This window comes from Eucalyptus grandis, chromosome 10, assembly GCF_016545825.1.
Source record: "Eucalyptus grandis isolate ANBG69807.140 chromosome 10, ASM1654582v1, whole genome shotgun sequence".
Taxonomy (NCBI): Eukaryota; Viridiplantae; Streptophyta; class Magnoliopsida; order Myrtales; family Myrtaceae; genus Eucalyptus; species Eucalyptus grandis.
Window position 1 is genome coordinate 2,918,029 of NC_052621.1, and position 23,340 is coordinate 2,941,368.

Here is a 23,340-nt window from a genome sequence, read left to right on the forward strand (position 1 = left end):
TTCTTGGGGTCAAGAGACTTCGCTTCAGCAAGATTGTATATAATCAATCTCTAATTGATCTCATAGGCACGGTGACTAGTAAAGTCAATTAGAATTGGCAATCTTTTGGCATGTGTTTCATTTTGTTCTATATCGGGTCCTATTTTTGCATTCTCTAGCTCTTCGGGAATTTTGTTACAAAGCATGTTTAGTTTCTAGTCAGTGTTTAAGTTGTCCATCTTGTGACACTGATGATGTCATACGTTCTTTAATCATCTTTCTGGTTTCCACTTAATATTCCCTTTTCCTGATTGACTTCTCTAGGTAATCTCTTTTATCCTCACTTTTCTCAACATGTTCAATTTACTGATAAATTTGTTTGCAAATATATTATTTCTCTCGATAATAATAAGAATCTCTAGTATGGCAATTCATATATAAAGGCAATGGGACGAGATTTTGATGTTGTTCCAAATCCCAAAGTCTTTCAGCACTCCATGGATAATGTAACTTTGCGTTTTAGATGTCAGACTTCTGAGGATACGTTCACTGCCTTGTGGGAGAGCCCAAATGCCTCTGTAAAATTTGGATTTGGCATGAGAAAATTGTTCTTTTTAACCTGTAATTTTGTGGACTACAAGCTTGAGCTCTCCTATGAGAATATTTGGCAGATTCAGCTGCACCAACCACGTGGTTCAACTCTGAAGTATCTAGTCATTCAGGTTTGATGCTTCAACTTAATGCTTGAAGTTTTTAAGCCATAACATCGAATTGCGACGTTCTTATCGGTATTGGATATGTTGATGAATTGTATGCGGTAGGAGTACCTAAACAGTGCATGTTGTAGTGATTCACAATTGAAGGCTTTATTTGATTTGGGCTTAAGGCCCATCCGCCCAAGTTGGGCCCAGAAAGCCCGGCCCACGGGAATAGGGCCCGTGGAAAGAGAGAGGTATAAAAGGGAGGAGAGAGAGAGATTGCATCTGTTGGAAATAAACGTACGTACGCTTTTTCTCCCGCGTTCTCTCTCTCTCTTCAAAAGACAAGAAGAACAGTAAGGCTCAGGCAATTCTTCTTCCCTTCAAGGCCTCCTCGGATCGACAGTCCGATTTCTCTTCCTCCATTGGCGTCGGTGCTTAATCTATGGCTAACAAGGTACGCTCGAATCCGTGGTGTGCTTTACGATCGGTGATACGTGTTTTCCGGGCTTCGTCTTCCGCATTGATTTAGGGGTTCGATTTAGTGTCGAATCCGGTTTTCGGGGATCAGTCATTCCCAACATTGGTATCAGAGCCCGCTTTCATGTTTTCCCGATCTTGTTTCGTGCTTTCGATTGATTTTTCACAAAAGTTCTTGGCCGTACTGGATCGGGCGAGAAATCCCGACACCCGAGCACTTTGTACGTCCTTTTTCCGAGTTTGCGTAAGTCGCAATCAAATTCGATGACATAAGAAGAAAGGCGACGTCGAGACGAGAATCTGGGGACGGGTTGTGCGCCGCCGGCGCGCCGCACGCGCCCACACGCGCGGCCGAAGGCGCTACGCGTGGGCGCGACGCGCCGAGCGGCCCGGCTCGCCCCGTCGCGTGCGGATCGGCGCGTGCGCGGCGTCGGCGCATGACGTCACCCAACGGTCAATAACCGCTAGGGTGACGTCATCGATGACGTCAGCACGGCGACGATTCGCCGGGCGGTCACCGGCTGGCGACCCGACCCGCGCGAGACCCGGCACGCACGCGGCACATGCCGGAAGACGTCTGCGTGACGTCAGCCCGCGCACGCGCGCGGTACGTGCCGTCGGTTCGCCCGAGCCGGGCCCGCCAGCCCGACCGGCCCGACCGTTGACCGTTGACGACCGTTGACGACCGTTGACCGTTAACCGTTGACCGGGGAAAAAAAAAAAGGAATATGTTTCTTTTTCAATTAAGTCTATGTAGATTATAATGTGATCCCTTATTTGTTTTTTTTTTTTTTTTTTGATGACCCAGGGAACCTCATGCGCCGCTTCGCGGTGATCCCTTATTTGTTCTGCATTTTTTGCAGGAACAATGCCTCCCTTGAGGTTGCGCACACCTATTCGCACAATTACCGATGAACAAAAGGATAGGCTGTCTAAGTTGATAGCCGAGCTGCCCGATCATCGATGGGGAGAGGTGACTTAATTGATCATGTCCTTGAAGTCAACGGGAAAATTCAACGGGTCATATGGAATGGTCGTCCTATGTCACAGTCGAGATGGTGCGATTTTTCATAAACACTCTTCCACCCGAATGGCAAGATGTGTTGAATTGCATATGGGATGTCAACGGAATTTGCTTCCTATAAGAAAATTGTGATGGATTTTGTAAATGAATATTATTGTATTGTTTCAAGGGAAAAGATCAAGAAATTGAACAAAAGAGGATCTTTCCCGATTCGTGTGTTGACTTGGTGTTAGTTGTATTGGTGATATATGTTAAGTGTGATTTGTGGACATATTATGTAATGATTACTACCTAATTGTGTTAATTGAAAGCATTATTGTTTTTATTGGATGTTCTATTATATATTGCTTTCTACATTATTCTTATTCTTTGTGGGTAATTAGCTGTAGGTAGTTTTAGAAGCTTTTGTAGCTTCATAGAATTGATTTTGCATAAGACAATTATATTGATGATAGTTTTAAGTTAGGATTTTGGAAGATGATTGGAAACATAGTGACATTTTGATTCTGAAACCTTACTTGAAATTATTCATTAATATGATGGGTCTATGTAAATAGGGATGCATAAATGATAGGCATTAATAATTCGTGCATATTTGTCTGATTTGTTCGGATCAATGGCTTGACCACAAAGAGCATAGTTGCGAGAAAGTGAACAAGGTGAAAAGCTCAATGGAGACAACTATGAAATTTGGCAAATGAAAATCCAGTATGTCTTTGGAAGAGCAAGAAGCACTTGAGGCTCTTGTCATGACCATGGTAGAACCCGAAGGGAACCTTTGCACTGACACAAAAGAGACAAAGAAGCTTTTTCTGCATGGAAAAGAATGAACTCTCTAGCTCGCATCACGTTGCCGAGCAGCATGGAAAATGACGTCATGCGAGAGTTTCGGCGTTTTGACAATGCTAAGGAAATGTGGGAGGCATTGGCAACTAGATTTGGTCATACTTCGGTGACTAGACTGAGGCAGTTCACTATCAAGTTTGACTCTTATAAGAAGCCTCATGGTCAGACCATGAAGCAACATCTTAGAGAGATGTCAAACATGATAACTGAGCCGAGAGATGCTTTGGCCATGTCCTCACGAGATGAGCAGCAAGTGCAAGCGGTGATTCGTTCCTTGCCTCGAGTTGGGAGCATATGAAGGTGCACCTAACTCATAATGAAAATATCAAAACCTTTGAGGATGCAATACGTCATCTTGAGCTGAAAGAGGACCGCTTGTTAGCGGCTAAGCCGGATGCTGAACTTTATCATGCTAGTTCTAGCTCAAATGAAGCTTCGAGCTCCAAGCGCAAGCGCCCTAACCGGGTTTGATAAGGAAAAGGCAAGGAAGAAGCAGGTCCTTCGGGGAAGAAACCCAAGTTTAACCAACATGAAAGAGGGAAAGCGTCCCGCATGAAAAAAAGCTTGCAAGGGTGAAATGCTACAACCTTTGTGACAAGAAGGGTCACTATGCTGCAAGCGTCGTGAGCCAAAGAAGGTATGCACCCCTTGTACTTTTCAAAAATTCACTTTTGTGTCGAGTTCGTATTCTTAAGCGAGTCTAATCCTTTGTGGTTTGTGGATTCGGGAGCGACAGACCATGTAGCGAAGGATAGAAGATCCTTCGTGGAATTCCGACAAGTACCAAGCTGGAACTAAGTGGATCTATGTGGGAAACAACTCCAGCTGAAGTGAAAGGAATTGGCACATGCCAACCGAATATGCGTGGTGGACGCACTTTGTTCCTTCATGATGTCTTTGTATGCTCCCAGGAGATTCGTCGGAATTTAGTGTGCAGTATTAGTGTTGGTTAAATTAGGTTTTAATATGAACTTCTGTAATAGATGTGTGAATTTGTTTTTGGATACAAATTACTATGGTTGTGGTTATTTTCTAGATGGTTTTATTGTATTAGATATTGATTATGTTAATACTAATGTTTGTTATTCCTTCTCACGTCTCTAATAAATATGATAATGATGTGAATGTGTGGCATGCTAGACTTGGTCACATTGGCCAACGACGTATGAATAGACTAGCTAAAGAGGGCTTGTTGGGCAATATTGAAAAAGTCGATTTGTCCATATGTAAGCATTGCCTAGAAGGAAAACGACAAGAAAACCATTTGGAAAAGGAAAAAGAGCTGAATTTCCTCTGCATTTAATCCATTCGATGTACGTGGTCCAATGAATGTGAAAGGAAGGCATGGGGCTGTTTATTTCATCACTTTTATTGATGATTATACTCGATTCGGATATGTCTATTTGATTTCTCACAAATCTAAAGCAATAAGTTGTTTTAAAAGGTTTATGAACCTGGTAGAGAATCAATTAGACAAGAAAATAAAAGCATTGAGATCCGATCGAGTCGAGAATATTTATCGATGAGTTCAGAAAATTATGTGATGAAAAGGAATAGAAAGACAGTTGTCTATTCCATATACTCATCAACAAAATGGTGTTGCGGAGAGAAGAAACAGAACCCTACTGGAAATGGTTAGGTCCATGATGGCGCATGCTAACTTACCTATTACTTTTTGGAGTGATGGGTTGCTAACGCTTTGCCTATATCTTGAACCGTGTGCCTTCCAAATCGTTACTTCCACTCCATATGAGTTATGGACGGGTAGAAAATCGGACTTAAGTTTTCTTAAGCCATGGGGTTGTGCTGCCTATACACATGAGTCCTCTCACAAGTTTGGGAAACTGGGTCCCGAGAGGAAAGAAGAGTATTTTTATAAGGTACTCTGAACACTCGAAAGGATATGTGTTCATAGGTGAGCAGGAAAGTGAGAGTATAACTGAGTTTGAATCACGATATGTCACATTCCTAGATGATGAATTTCCTAAGAAGGGCGAAATAAGGGAAGATTGTTCCCTATTTGAAACCTTGGATCAAGATAATGACCTTAGTGGACTTCATCCAAGTGGGAGCATAATGGGGAATGATGTGCAAAGTGTACAATCTCCCATACGGCGAACAAGTCGCCAAAGTATTCCTCGTCGACGTTTTGACATTGAATGGGAGACTTTTATGGTTGCTCCACAAGATGAGGATGAGCCAAGAAATATTAATGAGGCTCTAAATTGCCCTAGTAAGGAAAAATGGATTAATGCAATGGAAGAGGAAATGGAGTCAATGAAATCAAACCAAGTGCAGGAGCTGGTTGATCGCCAAAAGGACCGAGCTATTGGGAACAAATGGGTTCAAAATAAGCGAAAGGCTGATGGCTCGATTGAAAGGCATAAGGCTCGCCTTGTGGCGAAGGGGTATAATCAACGGGAATGAATTGATTATGAAGATACGTTTTCTCTGTAGTGAGATTTACCTCAATTCGCATTATTCGGCAATAGTGGCTAGTCTGGATCTTGAATTACATCAAATGGATGTAAAGAATTGCTTTCCTCAATGGAGAATTAGAGGAAGAAATATATATGGAACAACCTGTTGGTTTCATAGTGAAAGGCTAAAGAAGAAAAGTATGTCGACTTTTGAGGTCGATATATGGTCTTAACGATCATCAAGACAATGGTATATACGTTTCATAATGTCATAATGGCATATGATTTTACGATGATTGATGAGGATCATTGTGTATATATCAAAAGATCCAAGGATCAATTTGTGATCATATCATTATATGTTTATGATATACTAATTCTTGGAAGCAATATGGAGTTTGTTAAGATCTGTCAAGAGTTGGTTGTCTTCCAACTTTGAGATGAAGGATATGGGTGAGGCTGCATACATTCTTGGAGTTAAGATTTCAAGAGATCGTTCGAAGAGATCGTTGTCTCTTTCGCAAGAAACTTATATAAACAAAGTTCTAGAACGGTTTCGTATGCAAGATTGTAAACCTATAGACACTCCTATTGCAAAAGGTGAAGGATTGAGCCATAGACTGTGTCCAAGGACTTCACAAGAGAAGGAACAAATGAAACATGTTCCTTATGCAAGTGCTGTTGGGAGCTTGATGTACGCTATGATGTGTACAAGACCCGTTGGAATGGTGAGTAGATACCAATCCAATCCAGGTCCAGCACATTGGAAAGCCGTTAAGAGAATACTGAGGTATCTGAAGGGAACTGCTAATTACAAGTTAAATTACCAAGGAAATGATGCGACTTGAAGGCTATTCGAGATGCTGATTGGGGAGGAGATTTAGATGAAGAAAATCTACCTCGGATTTGCTTTCTTCGAGCAATGGCGCCATATCATGGAGTAGTAAGAAGCAAACGTGCATAGCCTTATCCACGATGGAAGCTGAGTTCGTGGCGTTATCGGCGACGGTACAATAAGGAGTTTGGCTTAAAAGATTTTTGGATCATTTAGGTGTTATTGAGAAAGCTGCAAATCCATTATTGGTTCACTGTGATAGCCAGGCAGCTATAGCGTACACCAAAGATCCAAAATATCATGGCAAGACCAAACATATAGATACCAAGTATAACTTTGTGAAAGATATGGTTGCACGAAAGAATGTGAACTTACAGTACATATCTACGCATAGAATGGTAGCAGATCCTATGACAAAGCCAATACCTAGAGATGTGTTTTGTGGTCATGTAAAATCTCTAGGATTGCGTAGAGTCGATGTCTTGGTGTAATTTCCCGAGTTGTTCACATTTATGAAATTTTGTTTTTCATTGATTAATGCCTATGAATCTTTGTATGATCTTTATGCATCTTAATGCTCAGTGCATTATTTTAAGTTAAGAAGTATGTCGGACAGATAAAAGATTAGCCCACTCACACGGGTAATCGCCTGCATTTCTTGTGTGATAAATAGAGATGAGACTGATTTTAAGCTTATTATCTAGGTGATAATCGAGAGCTCAAGCTTAAAATACGTATATCGCCTTAACTAAGTGTTAAGATGAGGACATAATACTTACGATGTCCGAAAGTAAAATACCCCACATATTTTACTTTATCTGTCTATGATACCGGATGTGAGTTACGATGAATTTTGTGATTGAGTAGATATGTGAACTCAAGTTAGACATTAGGTATGTCTGAACTATCATCATGTACGGTATTGAAAAGTGCAGACATACGCTCCATGGGAAAGGAGTTAATACCGTAATACGTATTTCATACTACGTATGCATGAGACAACCAATAAGAGTGACAAAAATTTTGATCTCAACTTTTATGACGTGTGAGACTCTTGAAGAAAAGAGTTCCTCAATTTTTAGTCCCCTCAGGACTCTTACTTATTCTCAAGATTTCTATTTAGTGTTTGCTATCTTAGGGTGTTGCCAATGGTCATGAGATGATTCGATCTAATGGGGCATTTCTAGAAAAGCAAGCTGGACTGAAATTGAGAGTTTGAAGGAAAGAGGAAGATCGATTTTGGAGAATCACATTGTAGTTTTTGTATTCACTAGTCGACCAATTATGATTGTCTTTGTGATAATTATAATTGTGAATACAATATATATCATTGTTTAAAAGAAATCAAGAGAGATATAAATGTGATCGATTGATCTAAGTCTTTGCATACTAAATCTACTCGGAGTGTGACGCCCATTAATGGTGCTATATATTCCTAAGATGTATAGCAACGAGCTCTCAAAGTATCTTCAGTCGCACGGATTATTCACCGATATGAATGTTGAAGAGAGGTAAAGAGAATATTGTTCGGCCCACCATGTGCGAATGGGAGATGAAGGCTTTATTTAATTTGGGCTTAAGGCCCGTCCGCCCAAGTTGGGCCAAGAGAGCCCGGCCCACGAGAATATGGCCCGTGGATGGGGAGGTATAAAGGGAGAGAGAGAGAGAGAGAAGACGTGCATTTGGAATTAGAAATTACGCACGTCTTTTCTCTCCCGCATTTTCTCTCTCAAAAGGAACGATAGGCATACGGCTTCAAATTCTTCCCTTCAAGGCTTCATCGGATCGAATTCGACCGGATTTTCTTCCTCAATCGGCGTCGGTGTTTAATCTGTGGCTAAAAGGTACGCTCGAATCCGTGGTATGCTTTAGGATCGGTGATGCGTGTTCGTTTTCCCGGGCTTCGTCTTCCGCATTGATTTAGGAGTTCGATTTAGTGTCGAATCCGGTATTTCGGGGATCAGTCATTCCCAACAACAATATATAAAAGAGTTTTTGTTTTACTTCTCTAAGGGTGATACTCTTTCTAAGATGTTTGATTTATGAACTTCCCCCATCCGCATATTATTGGTAGAGCAGCAATTTTTCCTCTGTAATAGCACAATGGTTTTATGTGCCTGTCAAGCTGGACACTACTAATTCTTTTTTTTCTTTCTGTGGTCTTATTTCACCAGTTACTAGGTGCCCCTCGGATCCACGAAGAAGATTCCTGCTCTCTCAAATATTTTATGGCAACTGCTGATGACCATTGGGCTAGGGAAGTTGATTTTACCCCATCTTTCTGTATTGGCCAGTCTTCCTCTTTGTGTTTGGAACTTCAGCATCGTCATCAGCTTCCTGATTTTGATAAGTATCTCGATCGCTACAAAGAACAGAGTAGGTGGTTCACCCTGAAAAGTGCCCCTCCTCGTACTTATCGTTCAGATCTTGAACCTGTTGTGCTTCCACCTGCTGGAGTTGCATTGCCATATGGAATCTTGTTCAAGGTCTGTTCCTTGGTTCAGCATGGGTATCTACCATAGCCTGTTCTGGATCGAAAATTTTTCCAGCTGGTTGATCCGAGAAGAATGGACATGAATGTTGATTGCATAGAACATGCTTTGGAAAAACTGGGTCGTCTAAAAGATTGCTGTTACCATCCTGTAACTTGGCTTGAGGAGCAATATCGGCGGTTTCTGGGTTCTGACCAAGTGACCATAAACCTACAGCCGGCACTCTTTCTCTAGATGATGGGTTGGTGTATGTGCGTAGGGCTCACGTAACTCCTTCTAAGATGTATTTCTGTGTTCTAGAAGTGAATGTTTCAAACCGGGTGCTGCGTAACTATCCTGGAGATATTGATAATTTTCTCCATGTTTCTTTTGTTGATGAGGAGCTTGACAAAATTTATTCAACAAATTTGTCTCCACGTAACTCTGCAAATGAAGAAAGGCGAAGCGGAATTTATAAGAGGATAGTCTCAACATTGAGAGATGGAATTGTTATTCGTGATAAGAGGTTTGAGTTTCTTGCCTTTTCATCAATTCAATTACGGGATAGTTCTCTTTGGATGTTTGCTTCCAGGGAAGGGCTTACTGCAGCAGATATAAGAAAGTGGATGGGGGATTTTCGTAAGATACGAAATGTGGCAAAATATGCTGCCAGACTTGGTCAGTCCTTTAGTTCATCAACGGAAACTCTTAACGTCAGGAAAGATGAAGTTGAAAGGATACCAGATGTGGAAATTATAAGGGGTGGAGTTAAATATGTTTTCTCTGATGGTATTGGGAAAATATCTCACCAATTTGCTCTGGAAGTGGCTAGAAAATGCGGTCTTACAATTTCAACCCCATCTGCATTTCAGATTCGATATGGTGGGTTCAAAGGTGTTGTGGTGGTGGATCCAACTTCATCAAAGAAATTATCATTAAGAGGCAGCATGCTCAAATACGAATCATCAAATACGAAACTAGATGTTTTAGCGTGGAGCAGGTATCAGCCTTGCTTTCTGAATTGACAGATTATTACTCTTTTGTCTCCTCGTGGAGTCAAGGATCGTATTTTTGAAAGGAAGCAAAGAGAGGCGCTATGCCCATTGGATGCTATTTTAACGGATCCTCTGGTGGCACAGCATGCGCATAAGGAAGCTGTGACGAAGTACATTTAGTTCCAATCCCTACGGATCTGCATTTGCATGAACAGTTCAATAGTACATGACAGTGTCATCTGTCCCTTACATTAATCAAGAGAAAACAAAATATCAATCTCTTTCTCTTTTTCTTTTTGTGCCTCTTTTGCGCCTTTGGGTCAGAGGAATGTGAACCAGGTGGGGGTTAAGAATTGAATTAACCTAACGTTGGCAAGAAGATAACATGCGTGATGAAGAACAACATACTTCGCGAATGATTGATGTAACCTCACCAGAACAATAATGGAGAAAGCATGAGCTTATAAGTTAGGGAAGAAAAAAGGACCAAACAAATTTTTCTGTCTGTCTAAAAGATTGCTGTTACCATCCTGTAACTAGGCTTGAGGAGCAATATCGGCGGTATCTGGGTTCTGACATGCGTTAGTAGCTCCCATGCTTGCAAATTGGAGTCAATCAACCACAACATAAATTAATTCTAGAGTCGAACATACTTTTTGATTAAATATGACAATCACACTCGTGATTAGGTTACACGAAACAAAATGTCTCGCGCATCAAATACTAAGAAAAAAGAGTAAAAACCTCATACATGCAAACTTAGAACACACTTCATACATGCAAACTTAGAACACACTCCATACATGCAAACTTAGAACACACTTCAACAGCTGATTTCTCAACAGAATCTTATTGGACGTGATTCCCACAAGTAGCTAACATCCACATAAAGAACTCAAAAGACCTTCAACACTCAGAACTCCCAACCTAGCAAGCCAGGCTTCTCAGGGGGCGTAACGGAGTGAATTGGGAACTGCAGGCTCCTCTGCGATACGGGGAGTCTTGACTTCATCAGCCTTGGCTGGGTTGGGCGGCCTGCAAGCAGGACTTCGACAACGACAATCAGGAGGGAACGGACAGGGGCCTGACGCAGCGCCTGATAGGAAGGAAAAAATTCAATTGAAACGTAAGGGAGGACACAACGTTCGACAAAGAGAGGCGACAAAACGGAGACTTGATACCTGTATCATCAATGGAGCAGAAGGCGCACACAATGAAGATGATTGCCAAGTATTGGCTCGCCATGTTTGTCGAATGGCAACGTGCAATAGATTCACGAGGTGTTTGCTGTGGGTAATTGAGAGTGAGCATTCCACTGCTTAAATAGAGGATTTCTCGATGCTCAAGCGAAGATTTTCTTCTTGGACTCACATTCTAACTAAGTAAGACAAACTCACGTTCAAGTATGCTCGATCTTCTTTTCTTGCATTGAAGGGCAGACAGTGGTCGGATAAGTCAATCTCAATCGTGTCCATGTCTCATAAGAAAAAGAAACAGATAAGGAATAAAGTATTTTTGCACATAAACCAACCCGTACATCAATATTAAGAATTAAGGCTTAGAGATAACATGCATTGAATTCTTGATAAGGCTTTAGAGTAGGAGTATGACCGAAGTAGCCAACGTTTTGGACCACATCTATTCAAATTGATTGTCCTTGGGATTTTGCAGATAAAGAAATCTTCTCGCACTTAAATGCTTAATCAATGCAGTCGACTAAGTGCGATTGAGTATGTCATAATAGCTTCCCACATGTGCAAACATAAAAGTGAAAGCGGGATTTTTTAGCGGCTCGAGGGGATGCGAAATCCAGGCACTAACAAAGGTAGATGGATAAGATATTCATTACTCTGCCAAAAAAACCAAAGAAGGATCGATAAATTCATGTTTGCTTGTGCTTCAAGAATAATCAGCACAGCTCCCTTCTCTGTCCGTCTCTCTCTTTTGTGCATGCGCATTGTAGATAGTTGCTGTTGCTCTCAGCCGCGAACCAGTTCGACCCAGATCAATGAACGAAATAAATCCCAAGAGCTGCTTGCTATATTATATTATAAGTAACTTGATTTGTTATTGGATCCAACACATCGAATGCCCCCTTGCATCTTCTATTCTACAACCACTAGCCTCATCCATTTCGCATCTCGGACGCTTCGCTCCCCTACTATATACATTGCCCGCTTGCGTCATGTCGACGAACATAGATGGGATACCGCTTCTGCGTCCGCGTCGTCGGGAAGAAAACCAACTTATCTTCTTCCGCCGGCTCCCAACTGTCACACGAATGAAGAGAGAGTTCTCCATTGTTAACGTTCATTTTCGCCTGAGGGGAAAAGAAATATAAGCAAAGTGGGGGGGCCGTATTTAATACCTGAAGCGAGTAACTAGTTGGTGAAGGAATACGGATATCTCTACTCTGGCTAGCTCGTATCCGGGACAGAGTCGAGGCCCTCCTCCGAAAGGTGTAAAGATGTTTCCCGGGGTCGGTGAGCCAGAATTGCTCTGCATATTATCCATAGTTATCGATCGTCAATTGACCATTGATTGATCTTTCGAGACTCAGAATTGCAGAGAGAGAGAGAGAGAGCAATACCTGCCATCTCCACGGGTTAAAAGTCCGAGCTTCCTTGAAGTGATCTTGATCTAGATGCACGGCGCGAAACGAAGCGAACACCTTCCAACCTTTAGGAATCGTATAGCCTGCGCGAATAGAGATCATGGTAAGAGCCAAACACTTTTCCCCACTGATAAACTATAATTGGCTTTACTGCCTCTTTACCCATACCCATATGGAATGAAATGGAGAAGTCCTCCTTTACCTTTCACGTTGACATCCGTCATCGCTCGCCGGAATACCCCGCCGATGATGTTCGCAACTCGCAGCGTCTCATTGATAACCTGAAGACACATGCGTTGCACCGCGTTTAAAGTCCGGAAAACTAACCGAAAACGTCATGCTTTTACCGAACCCTTTAGCCTTTCGACTTACGCATTGGGTGAAAGGCATGGACTTGTAGTCATTCCAGTCCAGACCCTCGCAAGGATACTTCCCCGCTCTGATCTTGTCGTGCTCTTCCTGTCATCAACCATGGGGTGAAAAAATAAAATATAAACTCTAATACGATGATTTCATGAAGAAAAAGAAAAGAACATATAAAGGAGGAGAAATTCAACGGTGAGGGGGACTCATGAGGATGCACGTGGGAACAACATCACGTGAAAAGGCGAAGGCCAAAACGATCCTTTTAGTCAGGAATTCACCCTACTTCTTGGAGTCAGCAAAACCCCCCGGCCAACCCAACCCAACCCACCCGCACGCTTCCCGAAACGTGGGGCCCACCCGAGGGACACCTACGTTGTCCCCGAAGCGAGAAATGTCCGAATGGCCCTCCAAATCTGACCCCATTAGTCGGGCGGTTTTGGTCATTCGACCCGACCCAACCGGCCTCCCCCGGTCCGGTCAAAAGGAGGCGAACGAGACGAAGATCTGACGGTGGTCAGATAAAAAAAGGAATCATAATCGTCATGATGCCTCGGTTGGACGAATTGTCCGCCCCCACTCAGTCCTCCTCCACTCTCACCCCACTTTCGGTTTGACTTCACCCTTCGTACCTTTGACTGCCTGATTTACTTTCTGCTCCCTCCTTTGACCCCGCTACATTACTAAAATGAATTGAAAAAACAAAAAACAAAAGAAAAAAGACATTCCGATCACACTACCCCATGCTGCCCACCACTCTTAAAAAAACAAAGACGCGAGCCTCGAGGGAGCCTAACTCAAAGTGATTTATCCTATAATCATCGTTAACAAGTACCTTGAGGATATCCGGACCCCCGGACCCGACACCATCACATGGCCAGCGGCGTAGTAGTACTTCAAAAATGACAAATATCACATATGGTTCGGGAATGATATGAGTATGGAGTGAAAACTCATGAGTAGGACCTTCGTTTTTTAGGGTTTCCTAGCAGGAGCCAAGGCAAAAGAAGCGCAGGAGGAGGACGAGGGGATATACTCCATTATTGCCAATCGGCAGGGGGATCGTACTGGATCTCATTCATGGAATAATTGAACTCTCCCTCGTGGGGTAGTGACACGTAATCGGTCTGACGGGTCACGACGAAATACACCATATTGCCTCATTGTATGTCTCTCCTCTCCCTCCCTCCCTCTCTCTCTCTCTCTCTCTCTTTGTGGCAACAACGCCTGTAGAGCGTGAACGGCTGAGGATTAGATAACGAGATTGAGGCTTCGAAAGTGGCCAACGAAATGATAATGGCGATTAGGGTCCACGCCCTAGGGGGCCAAGAAATCCCGAAAGACAAAGACGTCGTTTTCGACCTCGAAGAAAATCATGGTTATTCGCTTCCCCAGGAAAATACAAAACAAAGAACGAACGGCTGTTGTCGTCGAAATAGTTGAGGGGGGTTTTTCCATATGAAAAGGATTTCCATGCATATCTAATCTAATGGGTGGTCGATGTCATCAAATCATTAGACAACAGCCAATGTTCATTAAGAAACGTTAGAGCGTGCGGGGGGGTTTTAATTTTATACCTTAAGCTGGGCCAAGGCGCGGGGCGTCTCGGTAAGGAACTTGACGGCGAGGGTCATGATAGTGGAGGTGGTTTCATAGCCAGCGACAAGCAGCGCCACCAGGAAGTCGACGATCTGCTCGTCGGAGAAGCCACTGCCACCGCCCCCGTCCAGGAGAGCCCCCAGCATGTCCTTCTTTCTCTCACCCGCCTCGCACTGCTTCCTCCTCTGCCTCACCACTAAGCTCAAAGCTTCCGCCACCTTTGTCCTGGCCTTAAAAACGATTAACCCATAATTAGTTCAATGCACGGAAATCTAATGAGGAAATTTTACAAGAATAGACATTAGGCAATTCAAAATGATTACATTACTGTCGTATCACAAAATGGTGGATGCTTTATGTGACAAGAAATTTTAAGATCATATAACAAAATCAAGGGCTAAAACAACAACGATACGAAACATATAAACGACAAAGCTCCCATCATGGGGCATTAATTAAATCATTAGTCGCAGCCGATGGATACAGATACCTGATTAAAGGAGGGACGAAGATGGAATTAACAAACTTGCTAGATGACAATCAATCGGAAGTGCTATTTAACTTTAGAAAATTCCAATTCCAATTTCGAGACAAAATGTCCTATCATTGCAGAAAACGTCACTATCACACGTGCAGTCGGGTCATAAAAGATGCCCCTACCCCCTCCCTTTCCTTCCTTTCTACGTCCAATTTTGTCGCTCCTCTTGTTTTATATTGCGAAGAAAAAGTTAACCTAGATTTCCTCTTTTCTTTAAAGCTAGGCCCCCTCTCTCTCTTTATCTTCCTTTTCCTTGGTCTGGATTTTAACCATTTAACTTATGCTTTCGACATTGAATGTGTAGTTTTCAATAGATTCTTTAACATATCTTGGACAGTAATATTCTCGGAAAGCTTAAGAGAGAAATATCAATTTGTCAATATTAAAGCTTGAGAGAGAGAGAGGGAGGGAGGGAGGGAGGGAGGGAGTACTTTAATGGCTCTGCGGTAGGTGGTAGAGAAGATGGGCAAAGGAACACTGAAGAACCCTTCAATCACAAGGACGTACTCCTTCCTCAAGCTCTCCGTCCAGTCACACGGATCGAAACTCATCAGCTGCTTCAACGTCAGCTCGAACGTTATCTGCAACAAAATTTCCCTTCTAAAATCTCGACCAGGTTTAACATATGCATAGCAGGCACCTAAAAGGGAAAGAGAGACAGAGAGAGACAGAGAGACAGAGAGACAGAGAAAGAGGAGAAACGACAGATCCAAAATGGGCTTCGACACACGTGAACTAACATGGTTACCACCATTAACCATGGAATCTGAGTCATCAGCTATCCTTTATGATAATCAAGAGGTAAAAGAAGAAAAGCTACGTTTCGTAAGTTGAAAAATTGTATTTCCATTGAACCGTGACGCGTGTCTGAAACTCAAGGAAGAAAAGGTAATCTGCCGCTTTCGCATCGGCTTTTTCGACACAAACTGGTGAGGCGTTCCTTACGAAATCTAGTTCACAGAAACCAGCTGAAACTAAAGAGAAAACCTGAACCACCCTTGCGCATGGGGTTTGCTGATGAATATTATTAAGTAAAAAGAAAAAATTTACTGACGGCAACCAGACGACAAGATACTACACCCCGTATAAAGCTCCACAAAGTACTACGAGATTAAGTACATGAAGAAGCAGACAAATTAAATAAATAAATAAACAAATAATGGTATAGCTTCAGCTAAAATTAAACTATCATAACTAAGGTGGAACCAGACAGAAAATCTCATATGGGGACGCTACAGATTACCAGGACGGGTTGAAACCAAGTTCCTCGACTCAAAGAAGATTCCATCTTTTTGAAAAGAAAAGAAGAAACCCTTTATTTCCCCCTTGTCTTTTAAGACATGCAAAAGCTGGAAAACCACACACAGACGAGGCTCACCTTCTTGGCCTCCTCCATCAGGAGGACCCGGTCGGACCAGGACTCCAGGTTGAGCCGGATCAACCGGTCGATGTCCACCAGCAAGTGGTCCCTAATAATGGAAGAATTCCCGAAGCTCATGGTCAGCGAATGCATCCTCTTGTGGAGGCTCCCCTTCATCAGAAGCAACGAATGCTTCCCGAGAAGATTGCAGAGCGACCTCGGATAGCTGCACTCGAAGAGCTTCCCTTCGTTCTGCAATATGAAACGGTTCGTCTCCGGGTCGGCCGAGAAGACCGTCGGCTCCCCGAACACGTGGGTCGCGAACACCGCCCCGAACCGACGCACCCGGTCGTCGATGAACGGCTCGGGGTTCTCCGTCTTGTAGGCCGCGATGAGCTGCAGCGTCTCGCCGATTACCGGCAGTCCCAGGTTCCCTGGCGGCAGCCTGCGCCCCCGTCGGCCGGAGGCGCGGAGGAGGAGGAGGACGAAGGTGACGAAGAAGGCGGTGGGTATGAGCAGACATGTGAGACCAGAAGCCTGGAACAACTCCATGCAAATACCGAGCGAAAGATAAAGAGTACTTTTACAAAACCAGACGATGTAGTTCTATATTTATATAGATGCAGAGAGAGAGAGAGAGAGAGAGAGAGAGAAAGAGGAAAGGGTGTCTGATGAGAATCTAAAATGGAAGAGGAGAAGGTAATTAAAAGAGGGGAGAATTCTTTTTTGAATCCGACAACTCACTCTCTGCTTTTATAGCTGAGAGTGCGCGTGTGGATAAGACTGAAAGTAATGGAAACGAAGGTTTTAAATAGGGAAATGTAAAAGAAGAGAGTATAAATCATTTGGATTTGGGAGTAATTACTTTCTCGCCTTGGTGATCAGCATTTATGTACTTACCAATCTTTTTTTTTCTTGGTAAGGAAATGAAGATTACTTACCAATCTTTTTTTTCTTTTTTTCTTGGTGAGGAAATGAAGATTACTTACCAATCTTTTTTTTTTCTTGGTAAGGAAATGAAGATTACTTACCAATCTTTTTTTTCCTTGGTAAGGAAATGAAGATTACTTACCAATCTTTTTTAGATATGAAGTTCTTTTCTTATAGGCCTAACCCATACACTGAGCCAGTTTTTTTTTTTTTTTATTTGCAACATGATTGCACAATATCTAATGAAGATAAATAAATTCAGAATGCCCTGTGAGCTCTGGGACCCGATATATTTTTTGGTTACGCATGGGCAAGCGGTAATTGAAGTTGAATTTTTGCATGGAATTTAGCTTCACATTTTATTTTGGTCAAAAGGAAACTATTCGTAATATAAAAAGGTCATTCAAACATATCAAACTGTATAAGAAATTCATTTAGCATCTTACATATTTCAATCACAGGTGCCCCAATGACCCTTTTGATAAAAACTGTTAAAAACATCAAATATGCCATAAATGAAAGTATAAATTTTGGTAGGAGGCCGTTGCGGTACATCTTAATAAAGCAAAGGGTGGTTGGGAGGGGGATAACAAGGATGAAGAGTTAGCAACGGTGATGGCAGTGATGGTGTTGGAGGATGTAAAAGAAGACATTTTAGTAAGAAAATTTGTGAAGCTCTGATACCATGAAAGAGTATAAATTTGAGTTTGATCACACACACAATCGATGTGGAGATTTGTATTATATTTATAATATGTATATGAGTGGGAAAATACAATTAAAGATTTTATAAAGATAACAATCTACAGTATCAGTGATTACAATCTACAGAGTCAATACATATTGTGAAAGATTACTCTATCGACGGAATCAACAGAATTGACACAAATCATAGGATTGGTACAGATTGCTATATCATGAAAGATTTGCTTTATCACATCTAACGGCAGTGAGCCTAATGGCGATGCCTGTTTTTCGGAATAAGTAGTGAATGAGTCTCGATCAACAATTGAACCTGCGAATTTGACAAAGAAACGAGAGAATATGCACAAAATATGTGGAAGAGTGAAATAATAAATTTAATATATATTTATGTATTAAACAATAAAAAAAAATACATGAACATATTTATAGGTTTTACTAAATGATTATTTCAGATAACGTATTAATTAAGAATACGCACGGTCAAAAAAAAGATATACGCACAATCCTAAGAAAAATAAAGAATTAAGAGAAATATTATGACCATCTCTAATAGAGAAAAATATTATAGAGAAATATCTCTAACAACGATGGTACCTATTTTTGTGGTTCGTGACAGACTAGTAGCACGTGCAATGCCTTCAACATGCTAGGTTGTGCTTACACGTACATATAATATGCACACACACACATCTATATCTCACATGTTCGATGGGGTCTTTCTTTAACACAAAGGAACAAAATAATTGAGGCTATAGGTAGGGAAAAATGTTTAGTGGGAAGAGATACAAGGGAGTTTGGACAGTGACATACATGCACGCACCAAATCAAATTGAATCGTAAAAATACGCATTTTTATTCGGGATTCAGGATCTTTAAAAGAAAATGGAAAAGGAAAATTGATAAAAACATATATATGGCAATTGATTCGGAAAATATGCAGTTAAGTTAAGTTATATGTTGAAAGATTCATGCCAAAATGTTCTTTAGATCAGTGTTACGCTCACCGTCATTAGTAATAAGTCGAAATTTTGTTTATCCGCATAAAATATCACATGATACCCTTTAGCAAATTTCATGTTCCTCCATAGACTTTAATAATTAGAGCAAATGCTATTTCGAGCGAAATGTTTTATGAATTCCAAGTGCGATTCTTCTTGTCTCGGATCAAATTCTGGCGCTGGGATGATGACAACATCACCACGGGGTCCCCGTACAATAACTCGAGCTGTACAAAGCCGTTCTTGGAAGAGGAATCAAGAATCATGGCAAGAAAACATGCTCCATATGAAAAAATTGTCGCATAAGCAATGAAAAAAAAAATCTTATTTTTCCAATTGATTATAAAATTTATACATCCTTTTTGGAGAAACTTCTGTTTGAATCCAAATGGCATTAGCCCAATGTTTGTTAACCTATTTTACAAACTTTTCTTTAATCTGCCGAAAAATTTATGACTTGATGCGCCACAAATGCACACGTATCATGTAGTGGGGAACTTTATGCTGGACGAATGATTCTTTGGGGAAATTAAATAATAAATCAATATGTAAGTTTATTCGACTGCAAGTGATGGCCCACGATGCTGCACAAGGACATGGGAGAAAGACTTATATATTTTCTCAAGAATGTACACAATTACTAGAAAACTAGCAGTGCAAACAACCATATCACTGTCTCTTAATATTTAATCAATGAGTTTATTTTGTACCCTTTTACGCATAAAAAATGGGAAAAAAAAATCGATTGTAATTGCTCCCCGAGTTTCGAGCGAATCGATGTGCGCCACACTTTCTACTTGCTTTTTTTAGGGTTTCCTCATCTTTATATTAATTCCATATGAAGCATGTGCAGTGTTGGCCACGAAGTGAGGCCTTGATTGTACAAGTTAAAAGAGGGAACGCCCACTTTTTGTTTGTTTATTGAGTCGCGACTTGGGCTACAGAGAGGTGCCATCATGTATGCAGGTGATGGAATCAAGTGTTCTCTACCAGGAAGTTTATGTTTAAAGCCCCGGATTAAATAACTGAGGGGGTGGGGAAAAGATTAATTTGCACAATCCCCACTTTCAGAAAGAATAAAACTCAAACACTTTATCTTTTGTCACAAAAAATCCAACACTTGAAATCGCTACTTTAACTCTAATCAACATGAAGATAGATAGTGAGCAAACAAAGATAAAGTGCCCAAAATAGCATTGATTCACTGATTATGAACGCGAATGCTCGATTGTATTGTTTGACACGGAGTATAAATAGTCACGCATCATACAATTTTCAAAAAAGCACGTAATCATGAGATTAGTTAGATTTTTTTTATAATCGAAGATTCGGAATTTACTCATCGAAAGTGGAATTTCCTTATCATGAAAAGAAATTGAAAAAATGTTTTACTACTCAAAGTGTGATAAAGTTAATCTACAATTTTATCCTCACTCCCACTAGATCTATCGTGCTCTTTAGTGGGCAAATCCTCAAAAGTACTATCTATCTTTGCTTTCCATTGTCATTATTATCCCCAGCATAGAGAACCAAGTTAAATCGACATCCAATCTCCCCCAGCACCAATGGTGTGAGTTGCCAAGATAATGAAGCTTCTAAAGAACAAATGATGAGAAAAAGGAAAAGCTCAAAGCACTCGGAAAAATCATGAGGATCGTACTATGCAATAATTATAATGTGCTCAATATTATAAACAGTTCTGCATGTTGATGCTACCATGTTGATCCACATGGTCCCCAATAAGGGACACTCAAGCTGGCTACCCACTAGACAAGACCATAAATCAATAATGGTCCCTAAGAAAGCACATAAGCAATCCCCCACCCATAAAACTTTTCCAAGAAAATAAAGAAAGAAAAGAGAAAAGAGAAAAGAGAAGAGAATCGATCACACGTCAATCATGGGTTCTTGTACTCGATCCACACTTCCATCTCTTAGTGGTCAGCACTACAAACATTCTTAAACCCATTTTCTTGATCTCGATGTTCTTAAACAAAAGAATGTCTCTCAAAAGCAAATCTGGGCCTTTTGTTTTAATGGCGATAGGACTTTTTTTATTTGTCATCATCAAGGTCTGCAAAAGGAATGTCAAGTTCGGGAAGGTTATGTGTACTAGGTGCTGATAATTAGGTCAGTTGATTTCGAGACAGAGACGGCATGGAGCTCATGATTTTGGTGGTTCTTAGACAGATTATTTAGTTTCTGCAAGATGGGTCAATTCATGATGTATTAAAAAGTTTTAAATCATCGACATTTTTTGTCTTGTAAAATCATAATGTTTGGCTAAGGGTTTTCCATTACTAGTTTTGGCCATGCATTGCGTCTGGGACACTTTTCTCCCCTCCATTTTCAAGCATACAAATTATGGAAATTTAAATAAAATAACGGGAGGATATCAATCGATATCCATAGGTGATCATCTAAAAAGTCCCCTTAAAATTAAAAAAGATTGTGACGCGTCATCAATGAATCATATAAAAAACTGAGCCTGCATATCATGAGTTTAGAAATAGAGAAATTACTAAAAAAAATCATAAATTTATTGCATTTGTATTAGTTTAATCCTAAATCTTTCAATTTAGCCATTTAAATCCTAAATCTTTTACCGATTTGCCGCTTTAGTCTTTTCGATTAATTTTGACTGAAAATCATTAACATAAATACTATACTTTTTACATGGCATAGCCTACGCTACTGTAAATACTTTTTTTTTATTAATTTTTATTCTTTTCTTTTCTTTTCTTCTTCCTTCTTCCTCCACCGACCGCTGGGCCTTGATGTTGGCCAATGAAGGTCGCCCTCGCCCAACCTAGCAAAGGCAAGCCTAGTGAGGTTGAGCTCAATAAGGTTGAGCTTGGCCCAAGGCTGGCCGAGGCTGGCAAGGTCACCTATTTAAGATTCAACAATGTCAACCCTCACTAGCCCTTGCCTTTGATGGTTGTTGAGAATTACCAAGGCACGACAATTAGTTGAGGAAAAAGGAAAAAAAAAAGACAAAAAGAAAAAGGAAATATATAATCTAGAAAATTGAATAAAAAATATTTATTTCAGTATCGCTCGTGCCTTATAGGACTACCGACATCAATGTCAGCTATTTCCAGCTAAAATTAATCAAAAAAAAAAATATCAAAAACATTTTCAAAAAATTTAGAACTAAATTGGTTAAATTAAAAATATTTAGGACCGAATCGATATAAGTACAATAAATTCATGACTTTTTTGATAATTTTTCCTATTTGAAAACTATTCTTCTTTTGCAATTTCATTATTTCAAGTTATGGTACCCGATTGGCATATATCATTCTGCTTTCATAATATTATTAAATTGCCTAAAAATAGGGCACATGTGCAAGTAGCCCAAAACGTTACAAGCCAGTAACATCCCGTGATTCTATTTGGATTCTTCTTTCTTTTATTTTCTTTTTTCCCCGTTCTAATTGCATTCATTTAGTATCATTGAGCTTGATGTGCCAATGGACCGACACCTCCCCGATCCCACAAGACAAAAAGATAACGCAAAGTGTCGGCCTCGGCAAGAAATTTACCTACCTTAAACTTGCTCATCGGATTTTCCCTTTTAGATTCACTTGTCCTGTTCATTTGCTATAACGCGATGGACAAGAGGAAAATGTCACGAAAAGGAAAAAGGCAGCGAGAGGAGTTGGAAACATCACGAGCATAACTTGGCCCCCAATCGTGGCCACTAAACTTTCGTCCAAGCGGGCGTTCGTATCTTCAATTATCTCATGGATGTTCATGGCGACAGAATCTCGCTCGTGCATTGCATGAACTTTGGTAATTTGAGTGCCAGTGACCTACCGAAGGTTACGATCCATGTGCGAGGTCAACATCGCACGGACGCATGTTCCATGCCCCAACAAGTACTCTCGGGGTCCATACCATATGACATTCATTGAAACACTTCACTGTTTTGGTCCATCCCCCACGTATTTCGTACGGCCCACCGATGCATTGCCCCTCGAGCTGACTCCACTCCATTAACATCGTCTGTGTGTGGCCAAAATTCAAACCGCGTAATTGCACCCCGACATTAGTGTACTATACCCACCATTTTAAAAGTCGCGTACACACTAGCGAGTCTTTAAATCTCGATGGAACGGATGGAAAAAAAAAAGGTTGATTCGGATTACTCATACGTGCATGGTCACGGGCAATTACTTGCGAAGAATGTTCGTTGAGGGCAAGCTGCTGAATAGTTTTTCTCGAGCATTCTAATGCATAATTAGTTGAATGCATGATCCGTCCCAACGGAAGAATCAAAGCATTCTCTCCTCGAGCATTACGCTCTTTTGGCGGTAATGGACTCGAGTTAGATGAATTCCAAACATTTTTAGATAGGGGGTTTTCTACGATGTTTAAGGAGACTTAACCAAGAGGGTTTATCGTACCAACATCCTTTTGTTTGTTCACTGCATGTTTAAGCGATTGGGAATGTTGGAGGTTTGTTTGTAAAAACAAACTAAG

General features: G+C 41.0%; 2 protein-coding genes and 1 pseudogene across 2 annotated transcripts; 1 reads left to right on the forward strand and 2 right to left on the reverse strand.

The window, feature by feature from the left end:
• The first annotated feature begins 425 nt into the window (after positions 1 to 425).
• Positions 426 to 10,029, forward strand: LOC104423344 (annotated as a pseudogene).
• A 354-nt stretch (positions 10,030 to 10,383) lies between these two features.
• Positions 10,384 to 11,275, reverse strand: LOC104421094. Its single transcript, XM_039303079.1, has 3 exons — positions 11,146 to 11,275; positions 10,930 to 11,035; positions 10,384 to 10,844 (listed from the first exon to the last, which is right to left on the reverse strand). Exons 1-3 carry the CDS (start codon positions 11,221 to 11,223, stop codon positions 10,693 to 10,695), a joined length of 336 nt encoding a protein of 111 aa, XP_039159013.1. The 5' UTR covers positions 11,224 to 11,275; the 3' UTR covers positions 10,384 to 10,692.
• A 301-nt stretch (positions 11,276 to 11,576) lies between these two features.
• Positions 11,577 to 16,948, reverse strand: LOC104421095 (cytochrome P450 90A1). Its single transcript, XM_010032931.3, has 8 exons — positions 16,241 to 16,948; positions 15,294 to 15,443; positions 14,303 to 14,554; positions 12,735 to 12,821; positions 12,565 to 12,643; positions 12,339 to 12,445; positions 12,117 to 12,247; positions 11,577 to 12,018 (listed from the first exon to the last, which is right to left on the reverse strand). Exons 1-8 carry the CDS (start codon positions 16,772 to 16,774, stop codon positions 11,910 to 11,912), a joined length of 1,449 nt encoding a protein of 482 aa, XP_010031233.2. The 5' UTR covers positions 16,775 to 16,948; the 3' UTR covers positions 11,577 to 11,909.
• Between the last annotated feature and the right edge of the window lie 6,392 nt (positions 16,949 to 23,340).

What these genes read in the sequence shown, in the direction of transcription:
- LOC104421094 (XM_039303079.1), bottom strand. Translation starts at nt 11,223, where the DNA reads ATGGACACGATTGAGATTGACTTATCCGACCACTGTCTGCCCTTCAAT. An exon ending in AAGATCGAGCATACTTGAAC is followed by an intron (nt 11,036 to 11,145) that starts GTGAGTTTGTCT and finishes AATTACCCACAG; the next exon opens with CAAACACCTCGTGAATCTAT. An exon ending in CTGCTCCATTGATGATACAG is followed by an intron (nt 10,845 to 10,929) that starts GTATCAAGTCTC and finishes CCTTCCTATCAG; the next exon opens with GCGCTGCGTCAGGCCCCTGT.
- LOC104421095 (XM_010032931.3), bottom strand. Translation starts at nt 16,774, where the DNA reads ATGGAGTTGTTCCAGGCTTCTGGTCTCACATGTCTGCTCATACCCACC. An exon ending in GCGCCTTGGCCCAGCTTAAG is followed by an intron (nt 12,822 to 14,302) that starts GTATAAAATTAA and finishes GGTTGATGACAG; the next exon opens with GAAGAGCACGACAAGATCAG. An exon ending in GACGGATGTCAACGTGAAAG is followed by an intron (nt 12,446 to 12,564) that starts GTAAAGGAGGAC and finishes CTATTCGCGCAG; the next exon opens with GCTATACGATTCCTAAAGGT.